The sequence below is a fragment of the Acartia tonsa genome, chromosome 5, assembly GCF_053477335.1.
Source record: "Acartia tonsa isolate MP-2025a chromosome 5, ASM5347733v1, whole genome shotgun sequence".
Taxonomy (NCBI): domain Eukaryota; kingdom Metazoa; phylum Arthropoda; class Copepoda; order Calanoida; family Acartiidae; genus Acartia; species Acartia tonsa.
The window spans coordinates 52293147-52314730 of NC_137264.1; the positions used below are offsets into that span (position 1 = coordinate 52293147).

The 21584-nt window shown below is 34.7% G+C and overlaps 1 protein-coding gene and 1 long non-coding RNA gene across 3 annotated transcripts in view; both read right to left on the reverse strand.

The window, feature by feature from the left end:
- LOC145319814 (lysoplasmalogenase TMEM86B) overlaps positions 1-1487 on the reverse strand; it is a 31744-nt gene extending 30257 nt beyond the window's left edge. Inside the window, exon 1 of the mRNA XM_080162173.1 lies at positions 1381-1487. Coding sequence (XP_080018299.1) covers positions 1381-1474 — 94 coding nt within the window. The 5' untranslated portion in view covers positions 1475-1487. The remainder of the gene's footprint in view (positions 1-1380) is intronic.
- A 14976-nt stretch (positions 1488-16463) lies between these two features.
- On the reverse strand, positions 16464-21303 carry LOC145319815 (uncharacterized). Of its 2 annotated transcripts, none has more exons than XR_013880042.1 (4): positions 21063-21303; positions 18215-18283; positions 17252-17321; positions 16464-16707 (listed from the first exon to the last, which is right to left on the reverse strand). It is a non-coding gene; the product is annotated as an uncharacterized LOC145319815 (long non-coding RNA). The 2 variants fall into 2 exon arrangements; XR_013880041.1 differs by lacking the exon at positions 21063-21303 and adding an exon at positions 19261-19304.
- Between the last annotated feature and the right edge of the window lie 281 nt (positions 21304-21584).

Genomic DNA, 21584 nt, shown 5'->3' on the forward strand with positions numbered 1-21584 from the left:
AAATTTTTTGACAACATTCCCATAATTAAGGAGCACAATTGACTAAAAAACATCATTTGCGGTCGGACCGATTTTTAGCAGGTTTTAGGGTATTTTTATATTTTTCACATTTTTCTCCATGTCTTCAGTGTTTATGGTCCGATTTTCAAAATTTTTTCAGTTACAGATATCAAAATTAAATGTCCTGTCGTTTAAAGAAACAATCATGAAGGCCAGACTGCCTTTTTAGCAGGTTTTAGGCTATTTTTATATTTTTCACATTTTTCTCCATATCTTCAGTGTATGGTCCGATTTTCAAAATTTTTTCAGTTATAGATATCAAAATTAAATTTCCCGTCTTTTAAAGAAGACAACCATGACGGCCAGACTGCCTTTTCAGCAGGTTTTAGGCTGTTTTTTTTATATTTTTAACATTTTTCTCCATATCTTCAGTGTTTATAGTCCGATTTTCAAAAATTTTTCAGTTGTAGATATCAAAATTAAATTTCCTGTCTTTAAAGGAAATAACAATGACGGCCAGACTGCCTTTTAGGCAGGTTTTAGGCTATTTATAAATATATTTAACACTTTTTTCCATATCTTCAGTGTATATGGTCCGATTTTCCAAATTTTTAAAGTTTTTAAGGATTTAAAAATCAAATTTTTTGTCGTTTTAAGAAAACAACCATGGCGGCCAGACTGCCTTTTATCAGGTTTTTGGCTATTTTTATATGTTTTACATATTTCCCAAGATCTTTGTTTATTTTGATCCAATTTACAAACTTTTATGGGATATCAGTATCAAAATAATTTTTCCCATTGTTATGAGCATCTTTAATATAATTTACTTTGACCATCGTCATCATACAAAATAAAACAAGGTTTCATATTTATTTTATCCAATAAATCTATTCTTGATTTTAGTAAAAACCTTTTAAATCTACCTGTACGTATTCCCATCTACGATTTTTTGTGCTTCGCTACTTATGGATGTTGTCATCCTTGTTCTTTTTATTAGTCAAATATTCTTTATATTAGTCTGTCAGTCCGACCATCTGTAATTATCAGAGACAAAAGATCTCAGCTATGACTATTTAGGGATTGAAGATATTATAGGTTCCATAATGGTTTACTTTTAAGAAATTATATGAAGAGTGGCATTTCATACAATTTCATACAATTCATACAATTTCATACCTACCAAAGCAAAGATTCTAGTCAGGTTAATTGTATAAAACCAATGATTTTGATTGGTTGGTTCATTTAGTTGAATGTTCAAACGTTTCTACCACTAATGTAATCTACAGTAGGGGTAATTTAGTGTATCATCATTGGGGATGCACATCTATTTATCGGTCATTGTCTTATCCCTTTAGATCCCTGGCATAAAACCTTATGTACCTGGTTGTGTGTTTGGGATGTACCAAATCCAGTACATGGCAAAAGTAACATAGAATGGTATCATTTTACTCTGGTAAAGCTCGGATATCTTCATTTTAGGTCTTTTGTGTCTATAACATAATGAAAGGTGTATTGACAATTTGAAAGTTTTAATTATTTTTTTTATGAACCTTTAATTGAATATAATTATTTTATGCAGAAATAGATGTTTTATATTATATCTTACTAGCTGCTTTGCCCCTAGCCTTAGGGGCTTCGTCACAAGAGGTAATGGGAATTCCCCCTCACTTTTTCAAATTAGTTTTTGGCAAATTTTTTGTGGGATGGGGCATTTTTCTATTTTTTTGGGGGGAGGGGGAGGTTAGGGGTGTCCCCCAAGAAAATTGAATAAAACAATCACAGAAACACTAGGTATATTTCCTGAAGAGTAGAGTCCAATCGGTTTAGTGGTTACTGAGATCTTAAGCTTAAGACAGACAGACATCGTTCTACTTTGTATTATAGAGCAAACTAAATAACACTGTGATGTTTTTTTTGTCCGATATCAACTTTTAGCCTCTTATCTTAACCTTGCAGTTTCAAGACTTTAATTTCTTGCAACTTTTGAAATTCTTCTGAAAAAATAAAATTGTGATTCGTTCCTACTTAAATCTATATTTGATAACAAGGATGACATTACTATTAAGGAGCGACGATCATAGATATAAAACAATGCATTAGAGTGAAAAGAATAACCAAATAGATTAGATTATAACTACCTGGCCGACGGTCCAAGTGTGTTATAGAGTTGATGATCATTAAGTAGCAGAATATTTGTAGAAGAATTAGCTGTCTATTTCTAATAGCAGCCGAGTTAATCAAATTTCTTTCCTTATGACAGACGAATGTATATACGTACGGATGAACATACTAAATGATTTCTACCGAATTGCTTTGCTATACTAAAAATCATAGATAGTTAATTATTATTTTTTCAATTCTTATCTTAAGATAACTGTTTCTAAGCTAGTTAAATACAAGTATATTGAAGGCCAGTAACTAATATATATTTCAAAAGGCGAGGCTATACAGGAATCAAAAGGGATAAGACATTGGCTGATGATTAAATTAATATCCCTAAATGATGACACACAAAATTACCCCTTCAATAGACTCAAATTTGTGGTTGAAACGTTTGGACACTCGACTAAATAACCAACCAATCAAAATTCAGTAAAAGTCCCCAAGGTTGTAAAGCTAACGAATAAGAAAACATTATTCTAAGACTTTGGGGATTAGTGTAATAAACTGCCCAATACCTCCTCCCTCCCTGGAACCTTTATAACATGCAGAGCCGTTCGGTTAGATGACATTACTACTGATCAGTATAAGGCAACTTTACAAAACAAGGATGACAACACCATAAAAGCGAAGCACTGAAACGGTAGGACAAACGGACATTAAAACTTGTATAGTGTCATAACTGAATAATCAGAGTCGAAGAAAAATTTTAATTAAATTTGTTGAAAAACTGTTTGAAAAACAGGATAATATTTATGGACATACTTACATTTTTAGGACTTGATTATAGAGTTGCTTCGCTTATAAAATTGTACTTTGTTGTCCCATGAATCAATTTACCAAAAATCAGATAAATCAGATAATAAGATCACATAAAAAAATTTTGTTAAAAAAAGTAGAAAAATCAACATGTTTAAAATGGACGCACGGACATTCAAGTAATGATTATAGAGTTGTTACGCTTTCTAAATCGTACCTAACTACTAAAGGAATCACCATGCAAAATTTGAAATCGATATGACAATTCTAACATGTCTAAATTAACGAAAAAAGCTATTCGTGACGGACGGACGGACGTACGGACGGACCGACCCTAATTATAGAAAAGCTTCGCTTTTAAAAATATACTCACAACCATATTTCATCATAAGGGAAATGTGGAAATGATACCTACTGCTGCTATGTCAGGCACATGACACCAGTAGAAAGAATATTGCGAATGCTTTGGCACATAAAAAAAGCAACTTATCAACACCCAATAATAGAACTTCCAGACAAATGAAGTTTAATCAAAGGCTTGGTTGCCTGTTTTACTCTACATTATATCCAGGTTGCTTAGGCTGAAATAATTACATTACTCCCCGTTAATTATCCTTGGTTGTTGGACCTGACGTTACAGTGTGATGAACAGCAGCCTCGCATATATTCTTCGATTATAGAGACCCTAGATGCTAGGGGCTCAGACACTATTGTTATTATATAGTGCAAAATTTATTTATTTATTATGTACTAGCGGCTGCGCACCTAGCATCTAGGGGCTCTACATTAGAAGGGATATAGAAAAATAGCTTAAAACCATACCAACACTTATTTATAAAAATAAAATAGCCTGAAACCATCTCAGGGCCAATACAAAAATTCCCTCTAAAGTAGAATCATATCAGTTCAGTGGTTAGCGAGATCCTTCGCTACAAACAAAAAAGCCTAGTACTTTATATAAAACTAGCGGCTTCGCCCCTAGCCTCTAGGGTTTTTGCCCCAAGAGGTTTGATCAACCTATTTTTGTTTTTATCTAAATCTAAAAAGAAAAAGAAAAAAAAGAAATATTTTGTGGGAGAAAATTTTTTTTTTTTTGAGGGGGGGGGTAGTCGACTTCCCTTTTTAATTTTTAGTTTTAAAAAGAAAAAAATTTTTTTTGGGGGGGGTATTTTCAGTTTTTTTTTTGGGGGGGGGGTTTGAGTTGTCCCACCCCCCAAGAAAATAGCTTAAAACCATCACAGGACCAGTAGATATATTCCCTGAAGAGTAGAGCCCAATCGGTTCAGTGGTTACTGAGATCTTAAGCTTCAGACAGACAGACAGACGAATAGACAGACAGACATCGTACTACTTTGTATTATAGATATATAAAAAGATTATTCTGGCCGCATTGTTTTGCTCTCCTTTTTTTCCTTTTTTTAAAGCTTTGAAATATTTAAGTGAAACTCATTCATTCAAAGTGCATAGTGTTAATTTTAGCACAATCTCAATACCCTTCATATGTCTGGTGTACCCCCTTCAAATAACTTTTTCCCTTCAAAGGGAAAGAGAGTTAATTATTCCTAGAGGAGCTATGTTTATAAAAATTTTGCCTTTATGACCCCCCCCCCCCCCCACCCACCATCAACCCCTTTCAAACCCAAAGAAAATGTCTGATGGAGCCTGTGAAGGGTTGGTTAATCCTAGTAAAGTATAAAATATTCAAGAAGCCACCCTCCAAACCCCCGCCCCCCCCCCATTTAGCCCCAAACAATATCGTGTGCAAGCTCTGTATACCCATAATACGTCATATTGACGTGTAATAATAGTAAGAACAAACAGCTAAATATTCTAATAAAGTGTATTAATTCAAGACAGATTAAACATACAATTATAATATTAAATATAATAGCAAGGATTCACTTTTAGGTTCGTGCCGAGTCGCAGAGCAAAGACTTGCTCCGAGACGGGTGACACAAGAACTAAAAGCTAATATACAAAATACATACAATGCTCTCAAGACAGGAAGAAAGGGACTATACATCACATTTCTCCCCGGCTTTAACATGAACATAAATTTCGAAACTGTAACATTACAGATTGAATATAACAATATGTTTATTACATGTTAATTATCAAATATATTATAAATAGCATTGAATGCTTATTAAATAGATAATAATTGATCTGGTATGACACCTGCCATAATTTTTATTTTTTTTTTTATATTTTTATTTCCAGATCTTTAAACACTTCATATACATTTTTTTCTTTTTGTTTTGGTTCCTTAGAACTCTTTTATGTTTTTTATATGTTCCTTTTTTTCTCTTTATGTGTTTTTTTTTCTTTTTTTTATATTTTTTTTATAAAAAAACATTGATTAACATATAATCATTGAAAAATGCATTGATTAACATATAATGCATTGATTAACATATAAACATTGGAAATGCATTGATTAACATAGTTATTATAAATGCATGATAAATAAAAACACTGATTAACATATAACCATCAGAAATGCATTGATTTAAAAACATGTCATTAGAGATGCATTGTTATAAAAGCATTGATATTAATCGAGACTACTACTGCCTCCACAAATACTTAAACATTAATACATAAAAATAAAATAAAATATGAATTAATACACAGTAAACTATAATTATTACTTTCTTTTTCCAGCTGCTCTTCCTTTCTTGCCAGATTCTTCAATATCCATAGGAATGGTAGCTTCATTATCATTCACTTCAAGTTTTGCGGTCTCATCACACAAGCCGTCTTGAGGCATCCTTGCCTCAGTATCACCAAGCATATGTAAACATCTTTCAAATCCGCTATTAACCGCAACTGAAATCGAGGTCGCAACGCTATCAACCTCCTCTTGAGTATCCAAAATCTTTTGATGCTTACGACTAACTTCCTCCCCGAATTTATCAAGCACCGTCAATATTCCAGGCGTGTGTTCCATCCTCATTTCCTCCATCGCTTGTTCATCAACACGCCATTGCTGACCTGACAATTCAAGGTCTAGACAAATAGGAATGTTCTGATCCAAAGGCTGATCCTGCTGGACACAAACAGGACCCCCAAACCGAGTAACCAACTTAAAATCACCCTCAAACCACTCATTTATTTTGTGTTCAGGATTAAACTTCCATTCGAGATTGGTTGCCAGCAAACTTGTATGAACTTTTCCATCCAACTCCAATCTAAGTTCCTTTGCCACATCCTCTAAAGTAGTACCTGGCTCACAAAGCAACGTCTGCTTGGCTAGAGTCGGACGCAGACGTTTGCAGCGCATCTGCATTTCCCAAGTCAAAACTCTTCCGTCTACTTTATTGTTCACCAAACTACCTGTATATGTAGCACTCACAAGATTTTCAATTATTTCTCTTTGTCCATCCAATCTAACATAACGTATCTCAGCTGGCATCTCTCCACTGGTAATTAAGCTGATCGAATTCACGTTAAAGATGCGTGGTATAAAAACTGATAAGTTCATGTATTCATTCACATGAATAGCGTCAATAAACACTTTAGCACTCAAATCCTGTTCAGACTTTCCTTCAAGCCACTCTTTTTGTAACTCGAACAAAGTTGTGGATGGCATCTGTTTCAGAATAAAGGAAATCTTATTCACGACGTCTCTCCAATGTGCCAGGAGCCGGATAGCTGATACAACCTGCGTCTTCAAACGCGCATCAATGCTATTGCCCACCGTTCTCAGCACCGACTGAAGACTCATTCGACCATCTGCAGGTATGACGTCAACTCTGGAAAGTTGGTGCCAGTCATCCAGTTCCCCCATGTGCTTGATTATAGGCAACAATTCTCCCAACGTTTGGCAGCTTTTTCTCTCATCTCCATCCAGGTACTCAATCTTGGCAAGCAACACCAAACTTGGTAACATTTCACAAACAAGCTTGGAGAGAAACATAGTTGCACTCAATTTATTCAAATTGTTTGTCTCGTTCCAGTACAGCTTTCTGTTTATAGCTTTAGAATGCTCACCAGCCGCTACCAGGTTCAAGTGTCTTGAGTTCTGGCTGGTAAAGATAGGGATCCTGTCCAAAGCCCAGTCGAATGAGTTGATACATCTCCCCATCTCTAACTGCAACGAAAGCATGTTTACTAAGTTCAATTTGAACCTTGGTTCATTATCAATAAGACGAATTAAATCTGCAAGTGGCATGTCTTCACTGTTCATAAACACATTCCTCGACGATCTGCCCACACTCAACGTTGGCAGCTCGACGCGCGACATTATCAACACCAGCCGGGATTCAGAGTTGCTGACCAACGCGCTTACAGGTAGACCAGGTTTGACTTGATTTCCTTCATCCGCAGATTGTTTGTGGCGACCATTTTCTTCGTTGCTCAATAACTGTTGATTCATTGTTGCCGCCGTAACCAACCTGCAAAAATACAATATAATTAAATTTCAGCATAAGAATTTAAAACCTAGCATTAAATTCTTCTTCGGTAAATCTTTTTTTATAACACCATGAACAACAACAATACAAAACTACCAACATGGGAATTATACCTAACAACAACATCAAAACAATCAATACAAACTTAGCAAACAATGGTAGTATATCTTTAAACAAATGTTCTAAACCAAACCAAGAACCTGTAACTTGTTCGAAAAATGACAACTTATGATCAACAAAATCCAATTTAGAAGCCTGTCCATTAAAATCCTCAAAATCCTCTAAGCCCTGATATCTAATAGTCTTATTAAAATCAGCAATAAACACCTTTTCATCATTCAGAAAAATCTTTTGTCCCACATGTTCAGATTTCTCATTGGCAATGTGAAGAATTTCGAGTCCCTGCCCCTGATTCCCAAGAAACAAATTAGCTGTCAACTTCAGAAATACCGGACTTTGCGAACAATTCAGCAATTTTATGTCCTCTACTGTAACAATCATTCTACTATATTCTTGTATCCCAACTGTCTCACCTTTATATTCCACCAACAAATGTCCTACAGCACATCCATAATCCACACCTAAATTTACTGGAATCTCAACCGCTGTACATTTTTCATACTTAGCAATCTCTCCCAGGTATATAATTCTGAACCCATGATGCAACTGTACATTTGATCTAACTTCTGTTTGAGCACATCTAGAAATACTAAAAAGTTCCATCATCCTCTCATTCCTCTCTCTACTAGCCAAAAACATAGCATTTAAATCAAACCTGGCTTCTTGTTTTAACAAATCCCCAAAATAACTTCTAACAGCCGCCTTCGGTTCCTCTAAAAACTTGATACCCTCCAATTCTGTTACAAAAATCTTAAAATCCAGATGCTGCAAAACAAGTTTCTCTGTTCCCATAACTTTAACTAAAATATTCCTTTCCGAGTTAGAAACAAAAAGTTGATCATTCCATGTAGTTAAATTGAATTTGTCTTGAAAAACTACCTTAAAATTACTGGCCGGTTTTCGTACTACATACGGAAAATAGCGTGAAGTTGATGTTGCCCACAAATGATTTTCTTCAAAGTTCGCCACAATCGTTTTTTTATCATAATCCATAACAACATTTCCCTTGATCAAAACTGGAGTATTTTTTACTAAAATATGCAAAGTCCCAATAGCAAAACCTAAGTTGAACCACATGTTGTGCGCATATACTCCCAGTGTCTTGCATTGAATGTTTTCACCACCAACATCACCGAAAGGTGACAATGTTCCATTAACCGTAAAGCTGTGAACAGTTGGCAAATCTATGTTCACTTTAAAACTGATACCATCATGCTGATACTTGCCAGAATGGAAAACCCTTCTACATTCATCCATACTTAACTCTACCTGTGTTTCATGTGGCACGTCTAACATGTGCACATGACTCGCAGTGCCGCAAAACCAGCGCTCCAACTTTAGCCTAACCTCACAACTAATAGCCTCCGACAATATAAAATCAGTTTCTGCTAGACCCAGTAATTCCACAGATCTGACCGGTTCCATCCTATCATGCAAACAGGCAGCTGATCTAAGCTCAACAGCACTTATTTGAGAACAATCATAAGCCGCTAACCGTGGATCCTGTGACGCATACATACCACCAACAATAATAAAACAATAGGTCTGCATCACAACAACAAATAGCAAAATATCCAAGTACCTGACTCCTCTATCATCCTTGGATTTTTTCACAGGTATTGGTCCAGAACGTCCACTCTTTGAACTACAGGCGTCGGGTGACCTTTTTCGCATACCACGATCTCCCTCTCGTCTGTTCCGGTCATGTCTGTCACCACCGCCGCCTCCTCGCTTGTCGTCACGCTCCCGACGATTGTCATGGTAATCTCTTCTCCTGCAAATATTATACAAATTATTACAAATATTATTTTTTAATCAATTTTGCGAGGTTCCTAGTTACTACATCTGCTACAGAATAACGTTCTAATCTATCTTTATCTCTATTTTGTCTATCCTCATCCAATTTTTGTAATTGTACTTCATTTGTAGAACCTTTAGGACGACCTTTCACAGGAATAGTTTCGGACATTTTTTGCAATTTTGCATTATCTAACGATCTATCTAATTCATCCTCCTCAACATCCCTACCCCGTTTAACACTTCCCCTTCTTTGTTCCAAGTTTACAATTTTACTCTGAAGTTTTGGAAAAGTGTCTTCTAAAATACTCATTCGAGACTCTAATTCTCTAGCAGATTCCATGTTAATATCCTCTACACCCAGACTGTTGTCTATTAAACTATTATCATTCGCATAATCTCCATGAAAAACACTATCTTTACTAATAGTAGAATATGTAGAATCTAACTTAGTTTTGTCATTCGTATCTACACTTTCAGAAATATGAGTACTTTCCAAAGTATCACTAAGATCCTCAACTAAATCATTTAAATTTTCATTATCCTTAGATACATTTGATCTTTGCTGTGACAAGCCCACACCCAAAAAAGAATCCTCCAAAAAATCTGGTGTTACCTGTCCATCCTTCCGCCTTCTAACCACCTCTGGACTAGCGCCACAACTATTCTCCTCTTCGGTAACGCCTGAACAAGATAAATTTCTTAAAATATTGGGAAAATCATAGTTTATTTTCAAGTCATTGTCCACAGAGAAGAACTCATCTGTAACCACTAAGTCAATCTTTTCATCTGGAGTCAAATCTAGAGTACTCTCTATAACATATATTTTATCCCTTGGCACAATTCTAACCCCTTTGTCTTTCAATCTACACTTTTCCAGGGGTTGAACCTCAAACAAACTGTCAGAAATTACTTTTGTCACTAGACACGGACCCACCCATAAAGAACAGAGTTTACGAGCTACACCAATCGTTGTGACGTCATAATAAATATAACAATAGGAATTTATAGCTATCGGCCTACCTATCCTTTCTGTATTTTCTACCTGTAAATACTTCTCAGTCCTCTCTTGTCCAGTTCTCCAATTTCTGTCAAGGCAATCCAATAACTCTGAAAAATTCATATATTTAATCTTTGTGCGTGTTAAAGGATCAAATGCGTCCAATGGAAGCTTAGGGTTACGTAGGAAAAACTTGAAAAACGGGGAACATCCTAACCTCCGATTAAAAGAAGTGTTCATACAAAATTGTGTAGCTTTAAGTTTATGAGCCCAATCTCCATCTTGAAATCGTAAATCAGTCTTAAGAAACGAATACACCGATTGGTTGTATCTTTCACTAAAATTCGAATTAGCTGAGCGGGGAGGGATAAAAATTTGTTCAATACCCAACCTTAAACAAACTTCTCTAAAAACTTTCGATTTAAAACTTTGTGCATTGTCAGTCCTGATTCTCTCGCACAATCCCCAAACAGAAAATAAATTAAACTTCAAACATTCAATAATTGTTTCAGCTTTAACATCCTCAATAGCAAACAACCACACATATCTAGTACAACTGTCAACTACTATTAAAATATGCTTACAAATGACTCCATTATATTCACACTCATTCAAAGGACCTATCGCATCTATGGCCAACTCTGCCATAGCCTCCCCAGCCAAAGGTGAAAATTCTATATTATGATTATGTTTCGGTTTTTTACGCCTATTCAAACAAATAACACAATTTGCAACTGCCGCAGCTACATATTTAGACACATAGGGAAAAATAAAGTGTCTGTTAATCCTACTCAACGTCTCCAGGTAACCCCTATGTCCCGCTGTAACATCTGCATGAGCCAACAAAAAAACTTTATTGTACATTCCAATAGGTACCACTACCCGTTCTATAAATTGAAATTCCTTCTGGAGCCGCATGGGTGAAGTCAAAATAATTAAACCATCTCTAAAACTCAAGTGTTCGAAAAACCTTAATATTTGTTTACCACGATAAGGCATTTGAGACAATTCCCTGGACGTGGGTTTGACATTATTTACAATAAATTTCCTCACCTCCACTAAAACAGGATCCTTCTCCAGACTACGACTGAATTCTCTCGCCTTCAATCTTGACGCTATTTGACTGGCCGTCTCTGCTCCAATACCTGCAATAAGACATAATTTAGGATCTTCTAATTGATATACAGTATCCAATATTAATTCTCCTTGTTCGTCCGTCGATAATTTAGATATCCTATCTTTACTATCCACTAACGTAGTACGTGACAATATATCAACATTAGTATGCATCTTGCCCTGCCTATGTACAACCTCATAACTGAAGGTGGATAAAAAATTTATCCACCTTATGGTGAGGCCAACAAAATATCCGTTCTGTCTCCAAGTAGATAGATGTTTCAGTGCAGCTGAATCAGTTCGAACAATAAATTTCTTGTGTCTCAAATAACATTCAAATCTTTCAACAGCATTTACTAATGCACATAATTCTCCTTTATGCGCTGCATAATTGGCTTCATGAGTTGAACAAACACGTGACCAACACGATATCATTTTCTCTTGACCATTTTGTTTTTGACTTAACACTGCAGACATAGCTGTAGATGACCAATCTGTATCCAACACAAATGGTTCAGCCTCCATCCTCCAATCTGGGAATGATTTGCTTATTTCTTCACAGAACAATTCTCTAGTCTTTGTAAAAGCTTCCATACTTTTTTCATCCCATTCTATTTTACTACTGTTTCTGAATTTGTTCAATGGTGCCGTAATATCAGAAAAATTCTTGAAATATGAACCATAATAATTTATGAAACCAGTAAATCTTTGAATATCTTTACCTGTTTCAGGTACTGGCCAATTCTTAATTTTTTCAATGTATGCTTTATCCATGAATATGCCTTCTGCATTTATGATATGACCCAGAAATTTCCCTTCCTCTGCAAACAATGTACATTTTCCAAGATTAATCTTGAGTCCTGCTTCACAGAAGGTTCGTAGAAGTGTATTCAGATGCTCCAGATGTTCCTCCACATTCATGCTATACACGAGAACATCGTCTAAATAAACTAAACAAAATGCTCTTAATTCAGGACTCAAATCCATTACTCTATCCATCAATTTTACAAACGCACTTGGAGCATTGGTCAATCCGAACGGTAGCCTCTTGAAGCAATACTGCCGTCCATTAGAACAAAATGCTGTATATTTCCTGACAGATTCCTTCAAATGCATTGAATTATACGCCGAAGTAAGGTCAATAGACGTAAAAATCTTCTTTCCTCCAAGTTTGTCAAATAACTCACCAATGTTAGGCAAAGGATAACATATCTTCTCAGTTATTTCATTTAACGAGCGATAGTCCAGGACAAACCTGACTTTCACCTCGTTAGTATTTCCCACTTTCTTCTTAACAGCAAAGATTCCAGAATTAAACGGTGAATTACATTCTTCTATCACATCTGTCTCCAACCATAAATCAATCTGTTCCTTTAATTTCTCTGCATGATGAGGATTAAGTCTAATCATTCTATTTTTGAAAGGTTGAGCTCCAGGAACTAACTGAATATCATACTCCTCCAAAGTACAAGATCCAATATCCGTAGGGTCAATCGATAACGCCTTAAAATTCTTTAAGAACAAACCAACTATTCTACCTTTCAAAGAGACGTTATCTTTTAAAAACGGAACTTTATCCAACTTCAATTTATCTTTAATAAAACGAATCTTCTTTAATGTTGTTGACACATCTTCTTTAACCCTATTTTCTTGCAACATCGCTATCTTCTCCGCCAAAAACAAATTTCCAACCAAAGTACCAGCAGGAACAGATTTCTTAAAAGTTTCAAAATTCGTAATTTTAGTCATAATTTTACCGTTTTTGCCCACCTCCGTAATTCCTTCATTTATCAACAGGTTATTCCGGCTACAGTAACCTCGTCTAGGAGCTATATAACACAACTGTCCTTCAGGCATATTTCCCTTAGTTGAAACTTCTACCACAACTGTACTTAACGCTGGAATTTCTACTCGATCTTTCAATGAACAAATCCATTTTTGGTCTTGTAATTCAGCTACATTAATCTCAGGTTTCTTAGTTCTTGCCTTCTCCATTTTCTCCAGAACCGTATGAACCAAATTCTTCACTACAATCTTTCGTTTAGCTACCAGATTCACACTGGTTCCATGCATCTCAATCCTGTTACCATCTTTCCCAAATATCGTCTTCACGTGATTTCTGTTAAGCCAATGACTGCCTAGATTCATAGGTACAGTCATGCCAGAAATCACATAGCAATCTTCTTTAAAACTGTGGCCTCCAATCTGAAATTCAACATTCCGAACAACACCATCAATCTTGATGCTGGAACCCTGCACGCCTGTTGCTTTCGAATCCGTCTCTTCAATTGTACATTCAAGTTTTCCAGCTAACACTTGAGAGATCAGGCAGCCACGGGCATTACCGCTGTCAACTAAGGCCAGGATTTCCATGCCACCAATCTTCGTTGGAACGTAGACTTCAGCCGCTCCAGCCGCCATCTCAGAATCTTCATGAAAATTAGAAAACAGCTATCTAACCAACACCAACAGTTATGAGGTTGTAACTATTTTCCTATCAAATAACCATCTATCTATTTGCAACAAATAACAGAATAACAGAATAAAACAAATCACTCACCGACAATATTTCCTCCTCCAACAGAAATGTCCAAAATATCTCTCAATCCACAATCAACAAAACTTCTCTCCAGCCAATCTAAAATATTACAAACATTTTAGATGCCAATTAGTAAATAAATCACTTTAAATAAGAATTAATATCGGTATTAATATATATAACTGATTGTTTTACAAGACTGATTTTCGAACAGCAATATATATAATAGTAATCAAATATTGAACAGCATAAAATAAAATCTTAACAACTCACCATCAAATGAATAGTATATCTCAACCACTACAACTACTCTTCCCGACCAATCTAAAATAGAATACAATTATTTTAGATGCCATACTTAAATGTTATCACTGAACAAATAAACTTGCAACACATTTAATAAAAGAGATTGTATTAAGAAATATAATATTAATCAAATATTATCGATCACCAAGCAACTAAATAATTCTTTCTGAATGCCATAAAATTTTTCTAATTCAATAAAATATTACCTAATAATACTATTATTATCAGATTAATAACTGATCTCCTGCACACTACTTTTATGTATTAAATTTTTGAAAGTCGAAACTCAACTAACTATATTTCTCCATACCTGAGAGCACCTTCTTGCGCAGCTCAACTTTCTGGCGCAGCTCAACTTCTGTGTGCAGCTCAACTTTCTGCGCATGGAACGCCCCACTCCTGTTAATCATTGCAGCTACCTCTCTACACCACCCCATTTTGCGCATACCAGCTCTGAGAGATAGTGCAAACTTCTTTGCAAATAAGTTCACTCCCCCTTTCTCCTCAAAAGAGAGACAGCTCCACCATTCTTGCGCATACCAACTCCGAGAGACAGCGCAAAATATTTGCCAACCCCTCCCTTCCTCTATAAAGAGGGGCTACTCCACAATGATATCTAATGCATTATAACAATTTTGCTTCATGAAATTCTAAGCTTCATAAAAATTTTGCTGAATCAACATTACTAAATCGCAATATAATTGTTTTAAAATCAAATACTTAAAACCACAATAACTGACTCAACTTTTAAAACAATTTTTCACATTTTCATCAAAAGAACCACGTACATCTTAGTTTTGAAATATATATTTTCCCTAACAGGCATAGAAGAGTCGAGTATAGAGGGTTATCCGTACTTATTTTTCGTGTAGATTTAATATCTGAAGCCAGATTTTACAAAGGAGTTGCTGTTTTCGAGATATAAGGGGTAGTAAATAGCCCCTAAGTAAAAAAATAATGATACCGAGAAAAAGCCTTTTCATTTTCACAAGAATAAACGCTTAGTGTAAAAATAATAAAATCAATTTTATTGATTAAAAAAATATTATTATATTTTGGGTATTTTACAAAAAACCTTTTAATAATATTGCCAAGGAATATAGAGAGATATTTGTTTACATTATGCAAACAGCTGTTTTATGTTTGTTTATATTATGCAAAACATATGTTTCATATCTAATATGAAATACCTGGACAATGTAATACTTAATATGAAGGGGTATAATAGAAGAAAAATATACACTGTATATCTTATATGATTGGCTACGATTAAAGAGGCTTTTAAGGACACTTGACAGAAGGGGTGGAGTCAACCCTAAACTTTACATTAGTTTTAAAAGAAACGGTTGTAAGAGTTAGTTTTTAAGGGACAATTTCTCTTTGGGAGGTTGAGGAATCCTCTCTCAAAAGTTCTTAACCTACAATTTATCTACAAGAAGCTTTATTATGACCATATTGGTCCAATGGTTAACACGATCATTCGGTTCACACAGACAGACTAACAATCAATCATTCTGTTAGATAGCAAATGAGTTCGATATACACAAGATCTTATTTAGGTTAATCTCTGAGCCAAATCTTGCTTAATTTCTGTGCATGATTATATTTTCACTAGCCCTTTAGACAACCAACTCTGTGATTGCACAACTTTTGTCTGGAAGTCCTTACTTTACATGGTAATGAGTTGCAGCTGTTTTGGGCCAAGGCATTCCCCTGTTCTAACTATTCATATCACGCACTTCACAGAGCAGCAGTAGGAACCTTGTAACATCTTTGGCAAGATTACTTTTTGGTTTGTTATAGGAAATCTCGAATGAGCTCTTTATTTTAACAAAGCTAAGTCCTAGGATAGCATATGACTTGTTTACTTAAACATTAAAAACTTGAAGTTAAAAAAAGTAAAGTTTATTGAGAGGGTAATTTTATTTTTGGGACGATTTCTCTTGAGGTGATGGTACCCTGCCCAAATTGTTTTAAACCTTCCCAGGTCCCGTCTGAAGCTACACTGTATAGAACCATATCGGTTCAGCGATTAGCAAGATCCTTAGTTACATACAGACACACACAAAGACATAGATCCTTCTACTTTATTTTTAGGATTAGATGTTTAAAAATTTCTAAGAAGTAGGTACATAAAACTGAAGAAAAAAGACTGAATTTAAAAATACCCTTTGAAAGATGAACCCATCTTGGTTACAAATTAATTCACTAACATGTAAAGATAAAAAATAATCCATTAGAAAAAAAATACTTTATTTAGTATCTATTTATTAAAATAAAGTTAACATGACAAATTATATAACATGGCCTGAAATGATATTACAAGGATAACAAAAAAATGTGAATTTGTGTATTTAATTCAAATACATAAAATTTCTTTTTATTAGAACTGAAATGATAACAATGTTAATTTTAATGAAGAGGGAGGGAAAAGAACATCTCACTAACTTAATTTTATAAGAAACAGTAAACTTTCCCGTCTTCTTAGTTCCATCCTAAAAAAATACATTAAAGTTTACAAAGAACAGGTTTCGAAGGTTTACTTTGTAAAGGGCCTTTAAAAAAAATTGCATAACTTAGGTTATTTCTCTGCTATTTTTGGCAGATTCGCAAAACGCTTAAAAGCACATCTTAAATCTCCCACAAGTGCAGAAAAAAATGTGTCGAATCACCAGTTGATTTTGAGTGAGAATAAAAACATTAAAAAAATATAGGGACAGGTAGCTTTATTGCTGAATTAAATTTCTTTTCAATTATCTAAGTTTAATCCTCTTATTTACAAGCATCTACTTCTTGTTATTCGTGGATTTCTTTTGTATAATTGTTTGAGCTTTATACTAATGGGTGTTGTCATCCTTGTTATTACTATTCCTCATATTTTCATTCATTTATCGTTGCAATATAGGTTAAAATTGAATGTTAAAATAGTTTAAAGTATTAACGAATACGCGTTTTCAACATTACCACTATTATTTTCTTTTTTTATCGGATAGGTAATTATCAAGTACTTAAGAAGCATATAAAGATTAAATTTATTACCTGAAAATTACTTTACTTCTCATATTCTTTGTAACTTCAAATGTGCAGGACCAGGTAGATAATTTTGATTCTAAAAAATTATTTATTTCATTATTTTATCTCTTATTTTCGGAGTAGGTAATTTCAAAGTGGACTACTTAATATATTTCAAAGTTTCTCCCCCTGTATTGTCATTCCCCTTAAAAGGGGGAGGGGATTAATGCAACCATCTTGTAATCAATGAGTAAATGGCACTTAGAATTCGAATTTCCATCTGAAATTTTGCATGAGTAATCCTTGGTAGGTCTATTTTCCCTAAATCGAACAAAAAGTTGGAAAAGTACGGCTAACGTTTTTATGGCTTTCTTCGGTTCAAATTAGTCACGAAACCTATCTCCACATAATACTCTATGCAGCTCAAAAACGTTATCATACGGTTATAGCCGGTAGCTGTTGTTACTAGAAATTTAAAAAATAGTTTTTGGTAGGTATCATTTAAAATGAATTAAACCAAAAATATATATAATATATAAATTCGAATTTTAAGTGCCATTTACTCATTGATTACGGGATGGTTGCATTAACCCCCCTTCCCTTATCCCTGCTTAAATTGCCTACAATCTTAACCCACAACCGTGGCTTAGCACAACCGCTCGTGAATGGTTTTAACTGAAGACGTTAAAAATGGTTCTTTACTGCTTCTATATCAGAGTAGGGGGAATGCCCTGGCCCAAAACGGTCAAAACTCATTACTATGCACAGTTAGAACTTCTCAGAGGTTGTGCAATCAAAGAGTAGGTTGTCTGATGGGTATTACTTAACCTAATACCCAGGTGTTTGGACAGAAAACGAGAGATTTCATGTGATAGTAGGGCAGTATTATCTATCATTGAATGGTGAATATCTATCTAATGAAAAAATAATTAAATCCTCCATTTTTATATCCTACTAACCAAAGCTTGCTAATTAACAACCAAAGCTTACCTAATAATGTAATGTGGATAGTTAGTAAAACTCTTGCTTGGATTTCTTCTCAAGACTGGATTTTTGCAACTAAAAAACATAAGTGTAATGGTTTAAGTTTTTATATTGCATCGTATTTTAGACAGCTTTCTGTGGATATCAAAATGAAAATATTATTATGTCCGCTGGACTGGTTATGAGTAATACAGAAGTCATGTTTTGTTTCGTATTAAAGATAATTTTTTAAGAATTAAAAAAGTGATCAAAAATTATTGTCAGTTTTGATTGCCAGGAAAAACAAAGCAGCTGGAATTAATCTTTTCATTTTAATATATGTAGAAAGCTGTCAATATGGCACCCCTAAATTCGCCCACCCCCCACATGGACGTACCTTTCCTGATTTTTTTCCCAAACAAATGCTCTATAAATCTTTATGTGGGTAATCTTATCCTTGATTTTTTAACTTTTCTACTTATGGATGTTGTATCCTTGTTTACAATACATTGATAACATAAAGATCATCTAAAATGTGGGTTTCACCACCCCCTCCCCCTAAAAAAATGAAAAAATAACCCAGTTCCATGTTAATTTTACCCAGACGTCATTAAGTTTGGAGGAGGGGAGGGGGTAATAAAGAAATAAATTACTGTTTCTTAGGTTAAAAAAAACAATGTTAATAAGGCCAAGAAAATAAAACATAGACATATCTTCCTGATTTTGGTGCCTAGTGAGCAGAGAACCTAACTCCCACCAGCCAAGAAATATCTATTCTCTTATTTATTAGAAACCAATATCAACCGGTGAATTAAAACCGGTTATCATCCACACGAAAAACTATATCTAGCATCGTATTAAATCGAGTTTTTACGAATATATATAAAAATGTACAATCACAAGATTAAGAGATGCCGAAGGCATGAGCTAAATAACTGTTTATAATATATAAATGTACATTTCTTCAGAAAACTGTTTATAATACGACGTGAGAAATAAATATTTTTTTTTCTCTACCCCTTCCAATACATTAGAAGCTTGTGGCGCAACAGCTAGTATTATTTATACCTTACCTGTAATCCATCCATATGTAGAAGTATGAAATATTCAATGGAATTCTATTTTCCCTGAATCGAACAAAAAGTTTTGGCTATTTTTAGGGCAAATCTGTCATAAATTATGTAGGCATCAACTTTTTGAAACATAGTTTTGCTTTAAATCGTGTGAAATGATACCTACAAAAAAAACATTTTTAGATTTCTAGTACCAGCAGCAAATAGTATTATTAGTTTCGTGATGATTTGCATTAGATATTGCCCAAAAAATGGCTAAACGGCTGAGCCGCCAGCTGTTAGTCGTTATTTTTCCATCTTTTTGTTCAATTTAGGGAAAATAGACCTACCAAGGATTACTCATGATGCAAAATTTCAGATCGAAATGCGAATTCTAAGTGCCATTTATGTATTGATTACGAGATGGTTGCCTTAAAAAAACCCTTTAGTAGAAAAATCTATAAGCTTTTTTTCGATTTATCTATTTTAATTTAAAAATCAAGGCTGTAATATACTTTTTAGAGAACCCCTTAGTATATTGTTCTTACCTGGTTATATTAGTCAAGAACTTCTTGCATTGACCTCTCTCTGGCCTTATTGTATTTTATTCTAAATAAGGATAATAGTTAACAATAACATTCACATTGTCGTATTACAAACAGCTATCAGTGAATAGTAAAATGGAAAGTTGCAAGATTAACACCAGTTTTTTTAGTCCCGAGAGCCAGGCTAAAAAATGTTATTTTCATATGATTTATATCTTATTTTATGCGTAGAAAAATTGTCTGTAATAAGATACGATAAATATTTTTTTAGAACCGGAATAATCATTTCTTCCTTTTTAAAAGCAAATATAAAATTCAATTATTGTATGTATATTTTTCTTAACTAGTGCAAAGAAAGTGGGGGGGGGGGGGGGGGTAAAATGTGGTGACTTGTGCCACGCCATACCAGCAACTTTATTTTGGGCGCTACTGCCTTAGTTTTAGAGATAATTGTGTAAAATCTTTTGAGTTGTGTCACTAATTACCCCAAGTTTTGGTATCTTTAAAAAAAAACGGCTGCGGGACCGCCGCTCCCGCCGTTCGCCGCCATTTCCCACCACCGTTAAAAAGACCATGTTATTTTTTCAAAAAATTTTTCCCTATTAACCAAAAATAGGTTTTGGAATTCAACTCCCCCCTCCTAAAGTGCCCCTAGAGTCCTCTAAGGACGAAGCCGCTAGTTTTTAATTAAAAAGTAACAGGATCTATGTATGTTAGTACCGAAAGAGCTTGCTAAACGCTCTCGTGCCCCTAGAGGCATCTAGGGGAGTTGCAGATAGTGAATTAAAGTTGTTGGGATTTATTGTCTGAAGCTTAAGACATTAATAACACTAAAAGATTGAGTTTTGTATTAAGGAAGCCTCAAAATGATTTAAGGCTTTATATTGCCAGATATAAAGTTATTTCTCTCCCCCACCCTTCAGAAACAGAGCCTCTATATGCTAGGGGCACAACCGGTAGTATTAAAAAACGAATTATGTGCGTGTGCACGAATGGATCTCGCTTACAGCTGAACTGGTATGGTAGGTCATGGGAAAGTTTAAACAGACCCCCCCCCCCTCTCCGGATAAACATTTTTCCTGTGAAGCCAATATATTTTAACAGATAGCTTTAAATAAATAATACACTTTTAAGTAAACAGTACTGAGTATGCTTTAAAATAAAGATCGCGGGCTAATTATATTAAATAATGAGTTCGCAGATTGGAACTGCTTGATTTAAAGAATTAGATAGCTAATTTTAAACCCCTGCTCAATGTTATGGAATATAATAGTTTACCTATTCTGTTAAGCTCTGACGTAAATCCTGCTGCAAACATTTAATGTGGAGATTACTTGCCATTTTAATGAAATCTGAAACATATACGTATTAAAACAAATATTTTCCTTAATAACATGACAAATATAAATAAAGAAAAAGTGTTTGTTGATACACTTAAATAAGCATAAATGGGCGGGTACATGATGGGAATAACAATTAAAACTGATATTTTATTTCATTAAAACAAAATTACGGAACTGAAGTCCAATTGTACTTTCTTGTTGATCCCCGTTTTTATTTTTCGTTTTATGTCTAGATCCTACCTCGACGCGTGGATGAACAATAAGAAGGCTGTGCTTGACCGTTACAACGCCGAGATCAAGAGGTTCAATCCCAGGAACAACGCGTCACCGGTCCCGTTCTTCCCCAATAGGTTAGTCCAGGCGAAGCAAGATATGTCCGACCTCAACAGGAAGACCATGACCTTTGTATATGCCACAAACCAGATTTCGAGGGCCAAAGTCGCTGGCCAACATGTCC